At 36.8% G+C, this 19,607-nt stretch overlaps 1 protein-coding gene across 16 annotated transcripts in view; it reads right to left on the reverse strand.

Moving 5' to 3' along the window:
• Positions 1-19,607, reverse strand: part of FOXP4 (forkhead box P4) — a 170,957-nt gene that overhangs the window by 28,154 nt on the left and 123,196 nt on the right. For 10 of the 16 annotated variants that reach the window (XM_034414567.3, XM_034414568.3, XM_087889534.1 and 7 more), the window contains 7 exons: positions 17,261-17,411; positions 13,640-13,844; positions 10,376-10,480; positions 7,937-8,024; positions 4,878-4,961; positions 1,626-1,827; positions 1,445-1,521 (listed from right to left, as the gene is read on the reverse strand). In XM_034414567.3, coding sequence (XP_034270458.1) covers positions 1,445-1,521; positions 1,626-1,827; positions 4,878-4,961; positions 7,937-8,024; positions 10,376-10,480; positions 13,640-13,844; positions 17,261-17,411 — 912 coding nt within the window. The remainder of the gene's footprint in view (positions 1-1,444; positions 1,522-1,625; positions 1,828-4,877; positions 4,962-7,936; positions 8,025-10,375; positions 10,481-13,639; positions 13,845-17,260; positions 17,412-19,607) is intronic. The other 6 variants (XM_034414574.3, XM_087889538.1, XM_087889539.1 and 3 more) reach the window with 1 other exon arrangement.

Genomic DNA, 19,607 nt, shown 5'->3' on the forward strand with positions numbered 1-19,607 from the left:
AGACTAATTCTAAGACAGAGGTAATAGAAGTAATGATCTTAGCTTGTCCTTCTAAGCATATTTTAAATGCAAATATAGAGTTTATAAAGGCATTTATTCAGCCAGAAGGAAATAGGGCTATAAGGTCAGAGCCCCAGGAAAATACTGTAGCCTATACTTTTACGCTACCCAGCTTGTTTCTATTCACTGTAAAATGGAAATGCTGGCCCAATATAGTATTATCAGGGAGCAATAGTAGCCATTTTCTCAGGGAATTTAGCTTTTTTTTTTTTGGTATATAACTTTATTAAGTTTTTTTTAAGTAAAAGTAAAAAAAACCTAACAGAAAATGAATAGTCAAGAAAGAAGATAGAATAGAGAAAGAAATGAGAATTGAACTTTTTTGAAGATGTGCTATAGAAGGCTGCTGTTCATACAGGACATTATGACCCAAAGAAAACTACAGTATATCTGCTCTGCCAGACAATTAAGACTGGAAGGAGACATCAGTAGTTTCAAACCACTAACATGAATATATAGGAACTCTATAGTCTTAATAAATGAACCATGTGGTTATACCGCTTCTAAAAATCAGAAACATTTGGTATAAATGAATCTACAGTAAACACTGATCTCTTCTTTGTGTATGAGAGAACAATATATACAAATATTAAATGTTTTTAATATGACTAGTTAAATTAACCTACTAATGAGTATTAATAAAAATATTTCTCTCAACAAAATTTATCAGAAAACAGCATTAATCAATAAAAGTTATTTTAAAGGGAGACTTTTGTTATTCAGTACAAGGTTAGCAACTCTGAAAGAAATAACTTTAACTTTACATTGCTGTATTTCTGAAAAACCTGGAAGACACTGAAGGGCAGATTTTTTACTAATGAGAATTGAGCATACCACTGTCATTTTTTTTTTAAATAAAAAGTTCCTTCCCTACCCTTATTCAGGGAGCTATTAACCTGACTATATAAAGCGGTGCATTAAGAAGCACTAAGGTCACAACTGCCAAGAGCTGTCTGATTCGAGCAGGATACAACTATAATTATAAATAATTAAAGAGCAATAAAAACTAGAAATACAACCCTTATGTCTTTTTCTCTAGGTCTCTCTTCACACAAAATAGACAAAAGAAAAAAAGAATATGTATTTGATTCATTTACCAGCAGTACTAGAATGCTTAGTGAAAGGCACAAACGAAGGCTTAAGACCACAGATAATTTTGCTCTCAAGATGTAAATCGGCAGTTAAATTTGCAGCTTAACCAAACTGCATTCCCCAGAGTTAGGACAGAAGGCAACAATCTTAGAGTATGTTCCGGGCACATTAGAAACACTTGCCACAATTAACAATTGAGTATAAGTGCGAGCACTTTGTAAGAAGGATTGCTGCCTTTTTCAGATAGCATTATATTTATATGCATTCTTACAAAATAAAGAGGTTTTTTTACCTGTCTGATAAGTGAGGCATATGTGAAGGGAGGGCGGACATCTGCATTTTTGTAAAATTCATGATTCTGTGCAAGTTCTAGGCAGAAGAAAGTAAGTTATAAAGAACAGCAAAAGACATTCCAAATGATCAATTTCAGCACAATATCTGATGTAACTGGAACTTCTCCTCAACAATCTCACCTGAGGAAATTGGTGTGCAGAACTTCTCTGAGTTTCTCCTGCGAATAGGCCCTACATTGTGTAAAGTGGAGGAGCTGATAACAGAAGGACCCTGTCGCAATGGAGTAATGGGTGCAGTTGCAGAGGTGGGGGGATGAGGTAATCCATCAGGAAAGGTATCAGAAGTGCTTTTGGACATTGTAGCGCTGGAAACCAGATTCAGCTGCTCAAGGAGGATTAAAAGAAGACCATGATTAGAACTAGTGAGTGAGCAAACAATATTTGTTAAAATGAAGCAGGTGGTGAACATTATTTATCAATAAAGATAACTATAACAGTGAAAGTAAATATATTTCAATGAGGCCTCATTCATTGACAGTTGGTGGAGACAGATTCATGATATCAGAACCACTGTATTTCAAAGTATATTGGACCAAGTCATGACAAGTTGATTTTTGAAACCCTTTACCAACTTTAGTTATAACAAAGCCTGTTGTTTGGTATAGGAAAAAAATATTACCACCTAAAAATATACTTAAAACAAAAAATTAAAACAAAAACGAATCCTTAGTATTTTTTTTGGGGGGGGTATAGACAGATTTTTAAGAGGAATAATTTTCAGTGATGATTATCCAACTTTATCACCTCAAAGTTCAGCATTATTAAATCTGTATCACAACTGGTGCTAAAGTTAAAGAATTAGGCTTGCAAAAGTTTAAATTCCACTCTGCAGAGAAAAAAGTGGTGTGATGTATATTGAGGACAATGTACCCAAATTCCCTAATATTGTAACCTGATTTGATAGCTTCGTATCAACACCGAATCACACGCTGCAGTACTGGACCAACCAACCAACTGAATAGGAATCTGAATCTTACTTTAATATTAGAAATGTTGCAACTTAGAAAAGTTTTTTTTATAAAAGAGATCAGAAAAGGCAGACACAACTTGTTTCTTATAGGTGGGAATATCGACATGACTCAGCTCAGGAGAAATGGCTGGAGGACACATTAGTGGGCGATATAGAACTGAATCTAAGGATGTGGATTGGAATCTTTCGAGCATGATATCAGCTGCTGTAGGTTGGATCACTGGCCTTCTAAGTTATTTGAGCAAACAAGGCAGTAATAGGAACTGAATTTGAAAGATAATAATGCTTTTTTGAAAGAGGCTTTTGTGCTAACAATCTTGAAGGAAGATTTATGCTACCCACCTCTATAGACTGCCTGCATCCTACAGACAAATCTGTGGCATTCATGTGTAGCTATGGCTACACATGAACGATCGTTAGCAGATTAGTGTGAAGGGTCTTGGCCATTTGAAACTAGTCTTGATCATTTTTCTGGAGATCAGGCTTTGAAATAGTTACACATGCTTCAGTCATATTCATACTGGACATGTAGAATTAAATTTTATGGCATATCTCTGAAAAGGCTAAAGCAGCTCACCCTGGTCCAGATGGCCTTTGCAGCATATAACAGCTACCAATAGGATTGCAAAACTTTTCTTTATACTAATAACAAAGTGATTTTATGATTTTGATTGTTATGCACTTTCTATACATATCTTTCTATACATATCTTTCTATACATATCTTTTAACATGAATCACTCTGGTGCTTTTGAAATAAAAAACAGTAGATAATTTCCTAAAATCAATCAATCAATCAATCAAACAATCAATCAATCATCACATTATACCAATCCTGTAAGAGCTACACTGGTTATCAAACAGCTTTCAGCTTCTAATTCAAAATGCTGGTTTCTGAGATACAGAACAACTTAGCATGTTTCTCCTTCCTGCATTTTGCTTGCTAAAAACAGAAGGGACAGGGGGTTCTACTTCCTGTTTATCATAAAAACATGTTTGAAGGGGAAAAACAAGTCTTTGCAATGGCTGCACCCAGACTAAAAAATGTTTTGCCCTGGACAGCTGCATCTTTCTTTGTTGGTCTTCACTATATGCTAAGACAACTATACAAAGTTTTATTTGTGTATGGCAGATATTGTTACATTTTGATCCAGCTCCTTGACTGATTGATTTATACTATTTTTTTACAATTTGTTTTGCAATTTTTACATGATATAAACCATATTGTTTGATGCTTTTGGCAAGAGAGATAGGACACAAATATTTTCCAATAAGGAAGGCAGTGGTAGCAATATATTTCTTTACTCCTTCCTCAAGTTATGATTACAGTTGCCTTCCTTCTCATGGACTGTGGTAACAAGGTCCAAATGCCATATGGGCAAAATGCAGAACAAGATGGCAAAAAGAAAATATTAAATATTTGGGTTAACAATGCAAATTATTCTAGCAGGGTTTCTGACTGATGTTGTCTAGGGCATCAGTGTCACAAGCTGGCTTTTCCTTAGTAGCCATATGGAATGGCTGATAAACACTTAAATGGGCAACATATCAGGAAGGAGCAGTGACACACCCTACATGTAACTTCCTAGGTCTTGTTAGTATCCGTCATGACATCAGGATTGTGTCTGCTGTCTCCACATTTCCAAATAACAGAGCTTTTCAGCTCTTGCTGGTAGTCCCTCACTTAAGCAGCAGTGCACTCTTTCTATTGTTTGGTTTTCTAAGTTCAAGAATGACATTTTCTTTTCTAATGATGGCGTATATCAGTGATTTTGGCTAACTAGGCACAATTTGTAAGCTATGCTGTATCAAAACAACTTCACTCTGTCTGTATATAGAAAGAACAGATTAACACTCCTAAAGTAGACCTAGCAAAGGACCTATTATTTTTATTTATACAGCCTGCCAGCAGCATTAAAATGCTTTATGGAGTCACATGGAGACAAATTATTGCATGGAAGAGCTTACCTAACCTTTGGATCAACCTTGTAGGAAACCCTGAAGCCTGAATCCTTAAGAGGATTTGGAGGCAACCATTAGAACAAGAGCATCACTATGATAAAACACGACTACTGTTGCTAATTGGTCTGTCAGTTATTATAATCTCATCTGACCTCTATGATTTCATCTGAGGAGAGCAATCTCCAAGCATTCAAACAAGTTGCTTGAGAAAACAGTAACATCTTATTTAGTATCTTCAGTAGGAACAAAAATCATTTGTCTTCCACAGTATCTTCATGCTCCTTGGAAACAGTACCTCCACTTTGAGCTTAATAATAATGTCATAGTCAGCACTGGCTTTCAGCCCTGAATCAGTCCCCCAAGATGATGAGATCATCTTTTAGAATAAATCCTATTATAAAGAGAAGTTGGGGCGTATGTGTCAGGAATGACCAGACTTACAGGCTGACTGAAGGGTTTTGGCTCTGAAGGTCTCATATGCAGATGGGCCATCATTGCCTGGAGACGTTCACTTTCTTTAGCTAGCTGTGGAGAGAACCAAACAGGAAGTTATTTGTTTGGAAGAAACATCCCTTACAATAGTCAATTCATTTATTTAGAAAAAGGGCCAAGATAAAAGTTCATTTGATAACCATTCCCTAGAATGGCTCCCTTTCCATCAGCAAGAGCCAAAACCAGCTACTTTAGCTTGCCCTGTTCAGCTTCAGAGTATGTATGTTTTCCTCTCATTTTGACTAATTGTTCTTACATGCTGTAATGTGGCATTACAAAGCTGTTCCTTTAACTCTTGCCTTGCTGCCTTTTAGAATATACCTGAAAAAGAAAAACTGCTAACTTTTCTGATTCCTTAATATCGTGATTCTGGAAAGAGTGTTACATTCCCAGGCCACTAAATTATTGTCTTTCACAACTGGATGTCAGGACCAGGAAGTGTGGTTTTCAGCTCTGATGCATTTGCTGTAAGGAAATTAGTTTTGGCTGTACAGAGACAGGCTATTACAAGCAAATAAAACTATATCCATATACAGAATTCAACATCCACAAATAACTTTTCACTCAGCTTTTCTTTTTCACATCCAACAGAACTTGGGTTATTTTCTCTACGTGTATTTGGTATTAGCACCCTGTCCCATAAGGAATGCCACTAGATTAGATCAATCTTCTTTCTAATATCCTTTCCTCTCAAATATCTGCTCTTGCTTTCTTTTGCTTGCTCTCTCTTAATTTGTCATTTGTCCATGTTTCTATTATCTTGTTTCTGTTCACTTTGCTTTTGTTTTTCTCAGCTTATCCAATCACCTGCCTATCTACCTCTCCAGTGTGCAATATTATTTAAGTGGCATGCTTTATGTTGTGTGAGAGACTTTATTTTTCAGGGCGCGGGGAAGGGTGAAATATGTGCTATGGCACTGGAGAGACTGGATGCTATAAAAACAGTGGAACCTGTAGGATCTTACTGCCATCTTCATTTTCTAAATACTCAAACTTTTCTTTGGTTCCACCCAGACCTGATGGGTCCTGAGGCAGACTGCATGGTTTATGCAGAAAGGGAAAGTTTTCTCCTTATGAGGTCCAGCATCCCTTCCCAGAAGAAAAGATGAGGGCTAAAAAGGCATGAATTAAATGCAGTGTTGAGTTTGCTGAAGGCTTGAGAAGTTCTGATATAAGGATGACCTGACAGTATTGTGGCTTTCATTACAGCTGACAGATCCATTCTTGTGATACACTGTAGGATCTCTGCAGTGAAAACTTTATAATAGGGAGCAATGGCAGGTTCTTCTTTCACACATACAACTTTCTGCTCTCTTAAAAGGATTGTCTCCCACGTAATGATCAGTAATTGCTTGAGAGTCTGTTTGAGAACAGGGCAAATTCACATAGCTGACTGAAGGCTATAAAAATGTAACTCTGCTCTTTAAATGCTCTTTGTCTGTTTTACTTGGCGTAAATGATGCATTCTTCTAGTCAACCCCATTTGCACCACTGATTTAATTTAACTTTCAACAGAGACTGCCTCCACTATGTTATAATTGGCTATCTCCCTGGCAGTCTCTTTCCTCTGTCACTAATCCTGTTGCTGCAGAGTCGTGTCCCATGAAATGCTCCTGCTTTCATCCCCATCCCCATTTTGCTCATATATAATTCATGCAACAACATGGATAAAAAGGAACTCCTGCTCCATCTCTCTGGAGTTCATCAAGCAAGTATCAGTGCTGGCAGAGCCTGCAAAGAAGTTTAAAAACGAAGGGCATTCCCTGTTACATATCATAGATTACATGCCGTTTCACCACATCCCATACATTTAACAACCATTTATAGTTATCTCCACATGGACACTTTCTCTCATCACCCTTTGCGATGCTAACTTTCAATCTGTTAATGTTACAGCCTTCTGTCACTGTTTACAATTTATGGCCCTCAAATAAATGTTATAGTTGTTACATGACTGCCATACAGATCAGTAGCAGGGTACCACTTGTCCTTACTTGTGCAGTGGCAACATTCAAAAGATGAAATGTGTGACATAAAGATATTGTGTTGTCTGCTTTTTTTTTTTTTAATTCTTTCCCTTTCATTGGCAATTACTTTTGGGAGAATGTGGAAATCAGCATAATTTTACATTACTAGATAGTCCCAAGTCAAAAAGAAAGAAAATTTTGCTGCTGCTGATTTCTGAACATACAGTAGTGCCTAGTTTTGATAAATCCATTACCCATATTAAGAATCTATAAACTCATATGACATATCATAAAATATGTTCAGTTCTGGAACCATAAAATAAAACTCAGGTGATGGAACATTGTGGAAAATCAGTTCAGTGCCATAGAAGCACATTTCAGCTAGCACTGCTGGATTTTATTTGTGGTTGGTTCACACATCTCAGAGTTTTTCTACATATGAGGTATGCAAATAATCAGGCTATTAAATCAGTTTCTTCTGCTCTGTAAATTGCAATATTTCTATGTTAGAAATACAACATATCAAGCAAATAGTCCACTATGTTTTTGCTTCCTTTTATATTAACTTCTGAAAGCCACAGTAGCCTACCTTGATTTGACAAACATGTCAAACATGCTACAGCAGAGCAAGTCATGAAACCTCAAGCTGCTTTTCACTAAGGGACTTTTTCTCTCCACGTGAGCAGTTCTCTAACACATCATGAGGTATATGCATTGTGGAGTGGAAAAATGAGGTGTGAAGCAGGTGGTATTCAAAAAAGGTATAGCAACTGCCAATCTTGTAACAATGACACATGTTCTATGAATGTGAATGTGGCAACTGTGCCCACTGAATCTAATTTGTACCTTCCATGTACAAATTTGTACCTTCCATGTTCAAGAATGCAATTCAAAAATTACAGTAGTCAAATAAAGGAGTAAAAACCATCTGGGAAATAGCTTTTAAGTAAACTTTAAATCAGGTAAGAGGATACTCAAGGCTCCATCTTCTAGGAAGTTTTATAGAATTAAATATATCTTATTGCATACATTTATACTGACCTGTATTTCCAGCTGCTGTACCACTTGCATTTGAACTCGACACTGAGCCGTACTCCGGTCATCAAGTGCATGTTCTGTGTTGAGGTGTCTAAAAATAGAAAATACCCATTTTTCTCCAAGGATTTGAAATGTGCACTGCTTAATTAACAGAACACATTTGTGCATTTTTCTTTTAATGTTTTATGTTTAAGACTTGCAATCCAGCCTCTGTTATACATTTTCCTATTTATCAGATTTTCATTCTGTTTTTCTTCTGAATTGCTGATAACATTAGGTTTTTCTACTTTATCATGATGATAACTGTGAAAGATGTCCTACGGGGAAATAACTCTTAGCTAGTCTATTAGTAACTTTGATTCAGTAGCCCAGTAAACTGAGCAGAGATTTGTCTCCAGAACTTCCTCTTTCAAAGCTAATTCTCTAATGGCATTATATATATATACACAATACATTCAAGCCCAGATTTTTATAGTTTGAAGGGGTAAGACAATCAAAGGAATAGATGGAGATCCTGAATCACAGAATCACAATGTCATGTTTACAAACCCATTAAACAGAATAACATTCTCTAGTTTTAAAAATGTCTTCATCTTGGTGAGATGGATTTAAAAAGAGGCACTTTTCTTCTATTTCTTAGCAGCAATCTCTTTGCTGTAGACTCCTAAACAAACTTCTCTGGGTGAAGAAAACTGCTGTGAAGTTCAGATCAATGATTGAAGCATCATAATCTATTGCTATACTAAATTAATAAAGCCAGAACAAACCTGAACTTAAAGATGCAAGCCTTGAAATGGAAATTAAGCTCTACGTGAAATTGTCCTAATGTCAGCCAATGAAATACGCTATATCTCATTCCAAGATTTTTGGTTTAGTTACTAAACAACATTCTGTGCAGTATTAGAGAATCACAGCAATGTCAAAACATCCTTTTTGTGAGGATTGAGATGAAGAGAAGCATTCTCTAATCTTGGGAAGACTTTGGAGGGGCCGAGTAAAAATACACACATATATATGAAAACAATTCTCCATTTGCCCTTCTCATTTTGAAATACAAAATGCTGGAAAGAGTTTGGAAGGAGTGCCCCAATCTGTTACAGTTGACACTTGTTGACTATTGTAGTGATCTTCCATTAGTAAAAGGAAGATTTGTTGAAATGCTCAGTTTGCAGAATAACATTACACACTGTCTGATTAGGCACACAGGCTGTGCTTCCCAATATCTCCCGCCTTCTTAACATCATTTCCACCCCCCTCCACAACATTCTGTTCAAAAGGCAGTAGAGTGGGAAGGGGGGGTGAAAACAAGCAGAGGTATATTGTGCATGTGGGAGGGGGAGCATGTGTAGTCACAAAGCAAAGACGGGGAGGGGAAAATCCCAAAGAGGCAAGGAAAAGAAAACCCGTCAGTTTCATCTGATGTCTTTGCTAAAAATCTTGGCTACAAAGAGATCTAATTGCAAATGAACTAATTAAGTAAACCTCTGACGAAGCGTGAAAACAATTTGTTTGACCCTGACGCTAGCAGAGGGCTCTTAGACAGCAGAGTTAATCAGTCAGTGACAGAGCCCACAAGCGGTGTCAGCAGGCTGCCGTGCTGCCATCTGTTTCTCTCTAGCTCTTTCCTCCACCCCCACCTTCCTGCCTTCCTTTGCCTAACATGGACAAGTTATAAACTTTGCTGGTCTCAATTCTGTAGATCCCCTCAGCTTTTTTTCCTCCTGTCTACACCCCTTTTGTACTACTTACTGTACAGCCATGGTGCCTCATAGCTTTCGACATTCTCCCTATTAAGTATATAACGGGAACCTAACTATATATCATAAATTAGGAGCAGAGTGACTTACCTCCATTTCAGGGAATTTTGAAAACACATTGAGAAAAATTTGTGATCAATTTTTCTACATATAACCGTGACAGATAGGTCTGCTTCAAGTTCCAAAAAGGGGTTAATTGTCAAACCTTGCTAGGCGACTACTTCTTTAAAGATAGCAAAACTATCTTCTGATATCAATAAAGGAGAATATTTGTAGCTCAGGGTTGAAATGAGGGGTCCTTGGTAATAATCTCTGAGCTTGCTTGTTTTCTTGCAAACGTTTCATTATCCAAACTAGGTAGCATCATCAGTGCTAGTAGGGAGTGCAGTTTGCTGTCAGTTTATATTTTAGAATAGAATATAGGAATATATAGGATATTCTATTCTATTGTATTACATTGTTCTACAATGGAGAACAAACAAGCTCAGAGAGCACCAAGGGCCCTTTATCTTCTGACATGCCAACGTAAACTAAGTCCAGCACAGAGGAAACCATCCTCATGATCCAAGAACAATAATTACTGGTGTTTCTTGTTTATACATTTAGCTGTATACTGGGATACAGATGAATGAAAACAAAGTATAAGTTTAGCTAATGAGCATAGCAGCTGAAGTGGGTCACTTACTTGATAAACTGTCCCAAGTCCTCACAGAGGGTTTCACATCCAGGCCATTTGCACTCCCCATGTCCATACAGGGGATGTGAGCCAGGAGTCTCCTCATGAGAAGAGCTGCAAATGGGGACAAAGAAAAAGAAAATAAACATTACTGCTGAGCATTAAAGACTTCTCTGTTCTGTCTACTAGGAACTATAAAGTTGATAAGGGGATATTTTTCCCAGCCTTTCATATCTCTGAGTTTTGGACTAAGCATATATTATATAATGCATCTGTAATGGTCAACAAAAGAAACATCTACATGGGAATTTTAGAGGAATTTGATATGCTCTCCAAATTGGCAGAAGGTGCAATCCCTATGTTGAGCAGCTACAATCTGCAGTCATTCATCTGCATGATCAAAACAGGAGTAAAGACAAGTTATTGTTTAAGTAGCTCAGACATAATCAGCAGATTTATGCTAGCAGAATGAACTTGTTCATCTTGCTTCATCTTAGATTTATCCTATAGATGGTATGGCAAATGTGAGTCTTCTGGAGGAAATGCAATCCAGCTCATATTTTATTGCATGCAAGTTATCTACATTCAGAAACTATCACCGGGTTGACCGTGCAAATTTTAAAGCAATGGTTTTAACACTAACGTTGCAATTATGTATTCTGATATGGAATATAACCATGGTGCAGAGTTCAGTGCAATAGAATTCCATATTTTCCAGCAAAACAAAAACAAAAAACAGGAATCTGTTTGGCACATCCATGTGTGTACATACCAAGACGCCAAAGACAGAAATAGTCATTCTTTTGTGCATTCACCTTAAATGGACTACCAGATGGCTCTTGCATCCTAGACTGGAGGCACTGATATAAAACATCATCATAATGTACTTTGAATCTATGTGATGTTGATAGATTTACTGACTACCAGCCTTCCTCTCATTGCCATGAGTCTAATCCCAAAAAATAATTTCAAGCCATTACATTCCTAGCTGTCTGCTAGAGTGCACAAAATCTAGGACTATAGGAAATTCTAGACCTGTAACAGTTTCACTTCTGACCATTTCCCTGACATCAGCAAACAAGATGATTAGTAGGGAGGATGGGCAATCTTGTGTAATAAAGAAGACCTCACTTAACTGCCTCATTTAGTAACCATTCAAAGTTACAATGGTATTGAAAAAATAACTTTATGATCAATGCCCACATTTATGACCTTCACAATGTTCCTCAGTAACATGATTGCTATTACAATCAGTATGCACTGTCCTATGCCTGCCCTGTCCTGATGTATTTTTGTTCTCCCTTTGCAGAGTGGAGAGATTGGACAGGAAGGGATTATAAGAGAGTAAGCAATGGGGAATACACATCAACAGAAATGCAGTGGCACAAGGAGCTCTGAGCATTCTTGCAGCTTCCAGCCCCAGCTGGTATATTCCCCATTGTGTGCCTGCTTACTCTCTTGTAATCCCTTCCTCTGCAATGAATGTAAATACAAGTATTAATTCCCTTTTTACTAATTATCCCAGCTCAAGGGTAAACCTTCCAAAGGGTAGGGAAACAGTCATAGTGATTTAACTGTCCACGTAGCAACCACTTTACTTAATGACAGAGCTGCCAGACTCAATTGTGGTCACTGAATGAGGATTACTTGTAAACTGAAACATTCAGCCCATATTCGTACTAATGAATCAAAAGAGCATTTGAGCTAGCAAGGAAAGAATTATCTCCACAGCGCTGTAGCTAATTAATTTTACATTTTGCATTCAGTGACCTTAAGGGGAACTTTCCTTATTTGACCATGACTAGGTTCATACATTGCACAGTAACAACTTTTTATACCATGGTTTGCTGAACAAGACAGAATAAGCTTTTCAGATAAGCAAAATAATCACGACTTGTTTTGTCAGTTTTTGGCTTATTTTGTTTCCTTTTGGACTGTTTTTGCTTTGTATCTTGACAGCTTGTTTCTTTTGTCCCATCTATTATCATTCTATGCATTATATTTATTTCTACAAAAGAAAAAAAAGGCTTCTGATTATATACCATTTTGTACGGAAAATTCAAATCATAGCACTATCATGACTTAGTTTGACTTCTCCTCTGCTGTTCTGATGCTGAACATGTTTATTTGGGAACCTATACCATTTTTCTTGAATAAACAAATATAATTCAAAAGAAAAAAAATAAAATGAGCTTCAGTAACTATATATATACTTAGCCAGCCACCTTCAGTTTTTTTTAAAAAAAAAATTAAAAATATTACTTTCTAGACATTGCTATAGGGCCTGTTTGGCAACTGATGGGATAGAATCAGTATCCCAACTGATTTCAGGAGGTCCTACTCTTTAGCCATAGGTTACTACCTTAAACTGTTAAAATCAGAATTTGATTCTAAGCCCATTTGCTGATACTATACCAAATTGGAATGCAAATAGTGTCAACTCTGAAGCGAACCTGGCTGGGGCCATTTTGAAGGCTTCAGGGTTGCCACAATGCGAAGAAGGGATAGGGAGGGGGCACATAGTTAGATCTGAGAGTTTTGGAGCCAAAACAAAATAGTTTCCTGTGGGAACCAAGGACATTTCAACAGGTGGCTGGAGAAGGAGGGGTGAATAAATTTTACTTGCAAATAAAATCTAGATATAAGACAGATTCGGCACAATTTGGATTTCAAAAAGGTCAATACAAATTAGATAAAATGTTACAAGGGACAGATGACAAATTGATAAAAAAACTTACAACTACCTACTAAGATACAAATTAGAAGAAGAATTGGTTAAAGAAAATATGATAATTTGGGCGAAAAATTTCGGATATAACATTGAATTGGAAAAATGGGAAAAACTATGGACAATAAATTATAAACTAACAATGTCTGTACCTATAAAGAAAACATGTACAAAATGTTCTACAGGTGGCACCTCCCACCAGCCAGACTGGCAAGGATGTTCCCGAAACTTTCACGTTTTAATCAGGTGAAAACCGCCGGAACTTTCAGAGTTGGTTTTCACCAGTTTGTGCCAATATGATATCTCTGGTAAAACTGTTCTTTGAGGAATCTGTCTGCCTCGGAGTTCTGCTTTCTATGGGGCTATTACTTGGAACCCTGACAAATAGCATTAGTGCCTTAGATCTGAATGCAGGAGACAAAAATAGATTTTAGGATTTGTCTATTAAACATGCAGACTTTTAACATACAGAAGTTCTATAGTGAGATTAAATCTGCTTTTTATAAAATCTATATTCTTTTCACATAAAGGTCCATTAGCTTCACCTGTCCCTCCTTTGTGCGAGCATGGCGTTCTGTCCATTGGGGAGAGGGTGATGGGAAATTGGAGGAGAGACCTTGGCAGCCGAAAACGAGGTAGAATTCGAGGTGTTGGTGCTGAGGTCAAGTCCCTCTTGCTTGATGCTTTCTTCTACAGGTTGAGTAGCAGTAACCTCTTTCCACAGCTGCTGAAGGTCTGAGGGACATACAGCTTCATAAGTGTTGTAGGGAGAAGAAGGGGAGAGAGGACACACAGAGAGATTTATTTATAAGAACTTCAGAACAACTTTACAACTGTGAAGGTCTCCCCATTTTAATTAAGTGACAAAAAAGGAATTAATTTATATCATCCTAATACATAGATATTATTCTCTTAATAAAGGAGAATATTTGTAGCTCAGAGTTGACATGAAGGGTCCTTGAGCTTAGTTGTTTTCTTGCAAATATTTCATTATCCAAACTAGGTAACATCATCATGCTAGCAATGATGATGTTACCTAGTTTGGGTAATGAAACGTTTGCAAGAAAATAACTAAGCCCAGAGAGCACCAAGGATTCCTTACATATAAACTCTCCACACTGTTATTAAATTGCAGCATCTGAGCCTTTTAAATACTTAAACATATTTCAGAGCAATACTGCAGATATTTCAATCCTCTGACATTTGCTTTAAGAAAGTACCACAAGAATCTCAACATTTAAGATAAATCATCATGAAAAAACAAATCCAAACTATAAATTACTTAAATATTAAGAGATAATCAGTGCCAAGTAATTTACCTAAAAGTGGTAGATGAGATGGAATTCATATTTCTTGATTTTAAGCAATGCTGGGTAAAATCAAAAAATATGAATTCCATCTGATCCAGGGGTCTCCAACCTTGGCAACTTTAAGCCTGGTGGACTTCAACTCAGCTTTGCTGGCTGGGGAATTCAGCTTTGCTGGCTGGGGAATTCTGGGAGTTGAAGTCCACCAGGCTTAAAGTTGCCAAGGTTGGAGACCCCTGATCTAACCTACTACTTTTATGTATATTATGCCAGAGGAAAATACAAGTCTAATATTCAGAATAAACTTTACATTTCTGAATCTAATTATTTATTTATTTGTTTGTTTTGTAAAATTGTTGTTTTAATTTGCCTAGTGCTGGTATCTGGGCTGAACTAGAATCTTTGGTTTTCTGCTCCATCAGAGGTTATTAGATTTTTAGGTACAGAACACAATCATAAGATTTCATGTGATTGCTTCTCAGCCTTTTGGCAAAGATCAAGTATGGGGATTTCATGTGATTCACAGGTGCCAAAAATAACAAAAAAGAAAAAAAAAGAAAAATAATTAAATATGTGGAACTCTCATGGAATCATATATGATAATACAGATCTCATAAAGTTGGGTTTTCTTGTGTGTTTATGGCCATCTTTATTTTTTAAATAGATAACATCTAGGGACATAAATGTATCTGTGCACTTGTACTGCACTTAGGATCATGCCTAAGGCCTTGCATAAAATAAAATACCAAGCATAACCTGTACTAAAATTTTAGGACCCTTGAGGTAGAAAACTTTTTTTCTGGCATGACAAGACCATAGAAGAATTATGATAATATATTAGTATATATTTTTCAGGAACTAAAAGTAGCTCTTTTCTACTGAGGAATTTGAGGGGGGGCATTCCTCTGATCCACCATAATTTACTTTGCATTTGCCCTTAAGGAAGAAAATACATAAGTAGCTCTATGATTTTTTCATTTTTTATTTTTTGTAAAACAGAGCAAAGTTTTAGGAAAATTTTAAATCGGGGAAAACTCCACAGGATTAAACATTTCCTCTGTTAGTTTAATTGACAAGCCTGTTGTTGTTTTTTTACTCTAAATTAGCTGAGGGAGAAGTAATCATAGATATTCATGCTATTTATCAAACTGATTCAAAGTTAGTATAATAGGTCACACTTCAATATCTTTGACATGCAACTTCTCCCACTTTTGTAGAGTTAATTTCCAAAAGTTTAACACTTATTCTACACCATCGATTATATTGGATTATATTTATGATTTTCTTACTTCTAATTAGGACCAAGCTTGTATATTAAAATTGATTTTCTGATTTTTAATCTGAAGGTTTTTGACTAACTTCAAAACCCATATATACAAGTATAATTGATATACCTAATTAAAGGCATTTTGTTTCTTGTTTACTAGGATAAATTGAGAATATTTACAGGGATGCTAGCTTTATAGATATTGGAGAAAACCTCTTTATGCTGTAAGGTTATACCTTGATAGAATAAGTAAGTCCTAGGTCACAATGAAGCATAGTTTAAAGTTATGAAATGGAGATAGTGCAGGTTGGGTGGGGAGGTTGCCTGCTTCCTTCTCTGATCTATTCATATGGATGAAAAGAAGTATTCAGAAACTTTTTTTTCAAGTTAAATTGACTCTTTTGTCATTTTATCAAACCCACGAACTGTTATTTATCAATTTACCCAACAATTTAGAATTTAGAGAAATGCCTAAACTGCATTAAACAAAACCATAAGAGAAAGCTGATTGCAAACATGAACATGCCATAGAAGGAGAATGGACTGGGATTGTTAAACATCTTAAGACTTGTTGTAGTTCATTTGGGTGATTTTGGATTACAGAGATTGATGTCCAAATTGAGTCAATCTATTTATGAAATTTATTGGTAGCTAGCCTTGAAGTTTTAATAGAAGAAACATGGTCACTGAACATTAGTTCAGTTATCTGTTGTCCACCAGTATCTAAATGCCTTTCAGGTTGATAGATGAAACGTGTGTTCTTAGTAGATATATTAACTTTCAGGGATAAATTAAGAATTAATTGTTCATTCCATATTGACATGCTGTTGCTACTACTTTCCTTCCTGTAACTAGGATGGCTTCAGAATGTCAGATTGTAATTTCAATGGTTTACATGGACTTTACTGACTTTCCATCTCAAATTTCCTTAATCATAAATTTGACAGAAGTTGATAGGTGGTGCATGTACGTGGGTTGGAGAAAGGCGTAAGAAAATAGCTTTCAAGTACATGCTGCTAACAATAACCATTTATCAGAAAATCCAAACAGTGCTTTCACTCCCATCTTGTCCATCCCTCCCCATTACATAGTATTATCCTTGGAACTCTGATATTTAGCATGATTTCAGCCCGGATTCTGCTGCTTCCCTTAAAAACAGTGTTTCTGATAGAGAAGAAATCGTATTCCATAAGGTCTATGGAATAAAGCAATATTATTACATACACATTCTCTTTTTCTATAGAAAAAGTAGTAGTAGTAGCAGCACCCAGGAGGAGCTGCTACTACTTGCCAGTGACTGTTTTTCATGAAAGGTGCATTAGGCCCAGTTCTCTCCCATTACTATCAGCAGCACATCTTCAGGTAGTCCTTGAACTGTTCCTGAATTAGAGGCCTGCTGCACTGCAATCTAATAATGCTTTTATCAACGGCTGTTTGACAGCAAAACGTGTAGCAAGCATCAGGCCTCAAAAACATGGACAACAGGCAGCTTTTAAAATTAGCTGAAAACCAACTGGCAAAGATAATTGCCGCAATGGCTGGGTGGGTTCTCTCTACAGCAATTAAAGAACAAGGAGGCTTATGTGCATTACCTTGTGGCAGGGTCTGCAGAGGAACGGTGCCTTGTCCTGGCTGTAAACTGACCAACCCTTGTCGCTGGAGGTTTAACAGGTGCTGCTGCTGCAGCTGCTGCATCTGCAGGAGCTGTTGTTGGAATGCCAGCTGCTTATTCCCTAATGGCTGCTGGAAAACAAAAGAAAGAAATTAAAACACATTTTCACTCCCAAAGCACAGGCCTTCTATTTTTTTCCTCAGGTCTTGCATAAGCAGCCCGATCTCAGCTTTAGCTATAGCTAGCACAGCTCTCAGTTCTGATCTCTTATCCTCCGTGGCTACACAGCATATAACCAAGACTGAAAGCCTTTGATCTATCAGAGCGGCAGAAACGAAGGGAGGGTGGCGGAAGAGAAGACAGCGAGCTTGCTTGGCGGAGCACTGAAAATGCTGACTCTCTCTCTCTCTCTCTCTCTCTCTCTCTCTCTCTCTCTCTCTCTCTCTCTCTCTCTTTCTCTCTCTCAAATGAGCCTTTCCATTAAATCTGTTATTTGAATTGTTATAAGAGACAAAACATCTTATATGTCAGCAGAAGCTATCTACCTTAAACATATATAGATTAAACTCCTATGAATGCCAAAAGCTTGTGCATACAAGCAGTCTCCCACGAGGCTTTTACAGGCAGGAAAGCTCCTTTTTTGTGCAGAAATTCAGCACTGCCTGGGCCGCACATATTCTGGAAATGAGAATACATGAGATCCAAAGGTTTCAAAATAAAAGGGAACATTCAATGTTAATTGATTTGATGCACTATATCACTTTCATACATGAGAATCCTAGTTATGCCATCTTGAATCACATATGGAAGCAATCAAGTATATAGATGTGCTAGATATTAATGATGCAGGAATAATGAAGTTTTAATTAAAGATTCCAAACAATTTTTCCCATTTTTATCTACCCTTATTGTTTAATTGCTTTAAACTTGTTACAACATACAGTATACATTGGAGTGTTGCAATCAGGTGAAAGCATACGGAAAGCAAAGTGCACTTGCCACTGGCACTGAATATTTGAGTCCTGTAAATTGTCTTGAGCCATTAAAGGGGTGGGTAGCATACAAAATATTATAAACCATTCAAACAATCTTTGAGTGTAATCTATACACTATATATGTATTTTTGTTTTGTAGCCATTTCATAACTGTCTTTTTAATCAAATTGTCCATATTGTTATAGGGCTAATACAATATATATGTAAGCATAAAAATGCTGCTGCAAAGATAATCGCAGGTATTAACTTTTCCACTGTGGCCCATTTTCTTGTTAGTAATGTGCCATGATGCCGTGATGCATACACTAAGCCTATAAAGTTAGTTATGTTATAAAAAACAAGGATTGTAACACTACTATTCCGTCTCTTTTTTGCTATAATTAATTCATCCCTGAAGCATGGGTAGCCTTTGCTGTTGTTTCCAATGGCACAGCTTCTTCATTTAAGCTTTATCCCTGAAATCTGGCCCTCTGTAGTAATAGCCACTGCCAAAATATTCACAAGTCTACATTAGCAGGGTTTATTTTATAAGCACCATCAGAAACAAGTTTTTAATATTTATTTTATAAGCAACACTGTAACAGACAATAATTTTTTGACAAAAACAAAATCACACACCCTCCAATGTAGCTCTTCTGTCACAATTCTTTTCTTCCTATCCTCTTGTCAAGGATTATGTATACTCTAATGAGCAGAGTAGCTAAGAGTGCTTAAGAAGCCAAAGAGACCCGCAGCAGCTTGAAGAGGGCCTCAGAGAATCTGAGTCTGAAGAGGGCCTCAGAGAATCAAGAACTGGTAGTATTAACACGTGACATACTCAAAGCCCCAAACATTAAATTTGTCTATCATTTCATTTTGAAAGCATTTGACTAGTAGTTTTCTGAAGAACAAAATATAATACATCATTACGGATTGTGCCTATATCAAAACAAGTTCATTCATTTTTGATGAATTCCTTTCACTTGGGCTGAATTCATTTCCAATGAATCATCAGGACTTTTAGCAAAAAGGTATCAAAATGGGAAGGGGCAGCCCCTGCAGGGATTGTACTGCAGGCAGGAAAGCAAAAAAAGTCTTTAAAAAAAACATTACTTTTAAAATAAATAACTAAAGGCAGCAAACTCAGGGCAGCAAACATACTAATTCTTCTTCCTCCTCCTATTTTCCCCACAACAATCTGTGAGGTCAGTTGGGCTGAGAGAAAGTGACTGGGCCAACTGGTTTTCATGATTACAGTGAGACTAGAACTCCCAGTCTTCTGGTTTCTAGGCTCATACCTTAACCACTACTGTACACCAAGAAAAGGTTAGGCATTCACATTAAGCCATTTTT

This window comes from Pantherophis guttatus, chromosome 3 (genome assembly GCF_059756535.1).
Source record: "Pantherophis guttatus breed Tessera chromosome 3, ASM5975653v1, whole genome shotgun sequence".
Classification (NCBI taxonomy): domain Eukaryota; kingdom Metazoa; phylum Chordata; class Lepidosauria; order Squamata; family Colubridae; genus Pantherophis; species Pantherophis guttatus.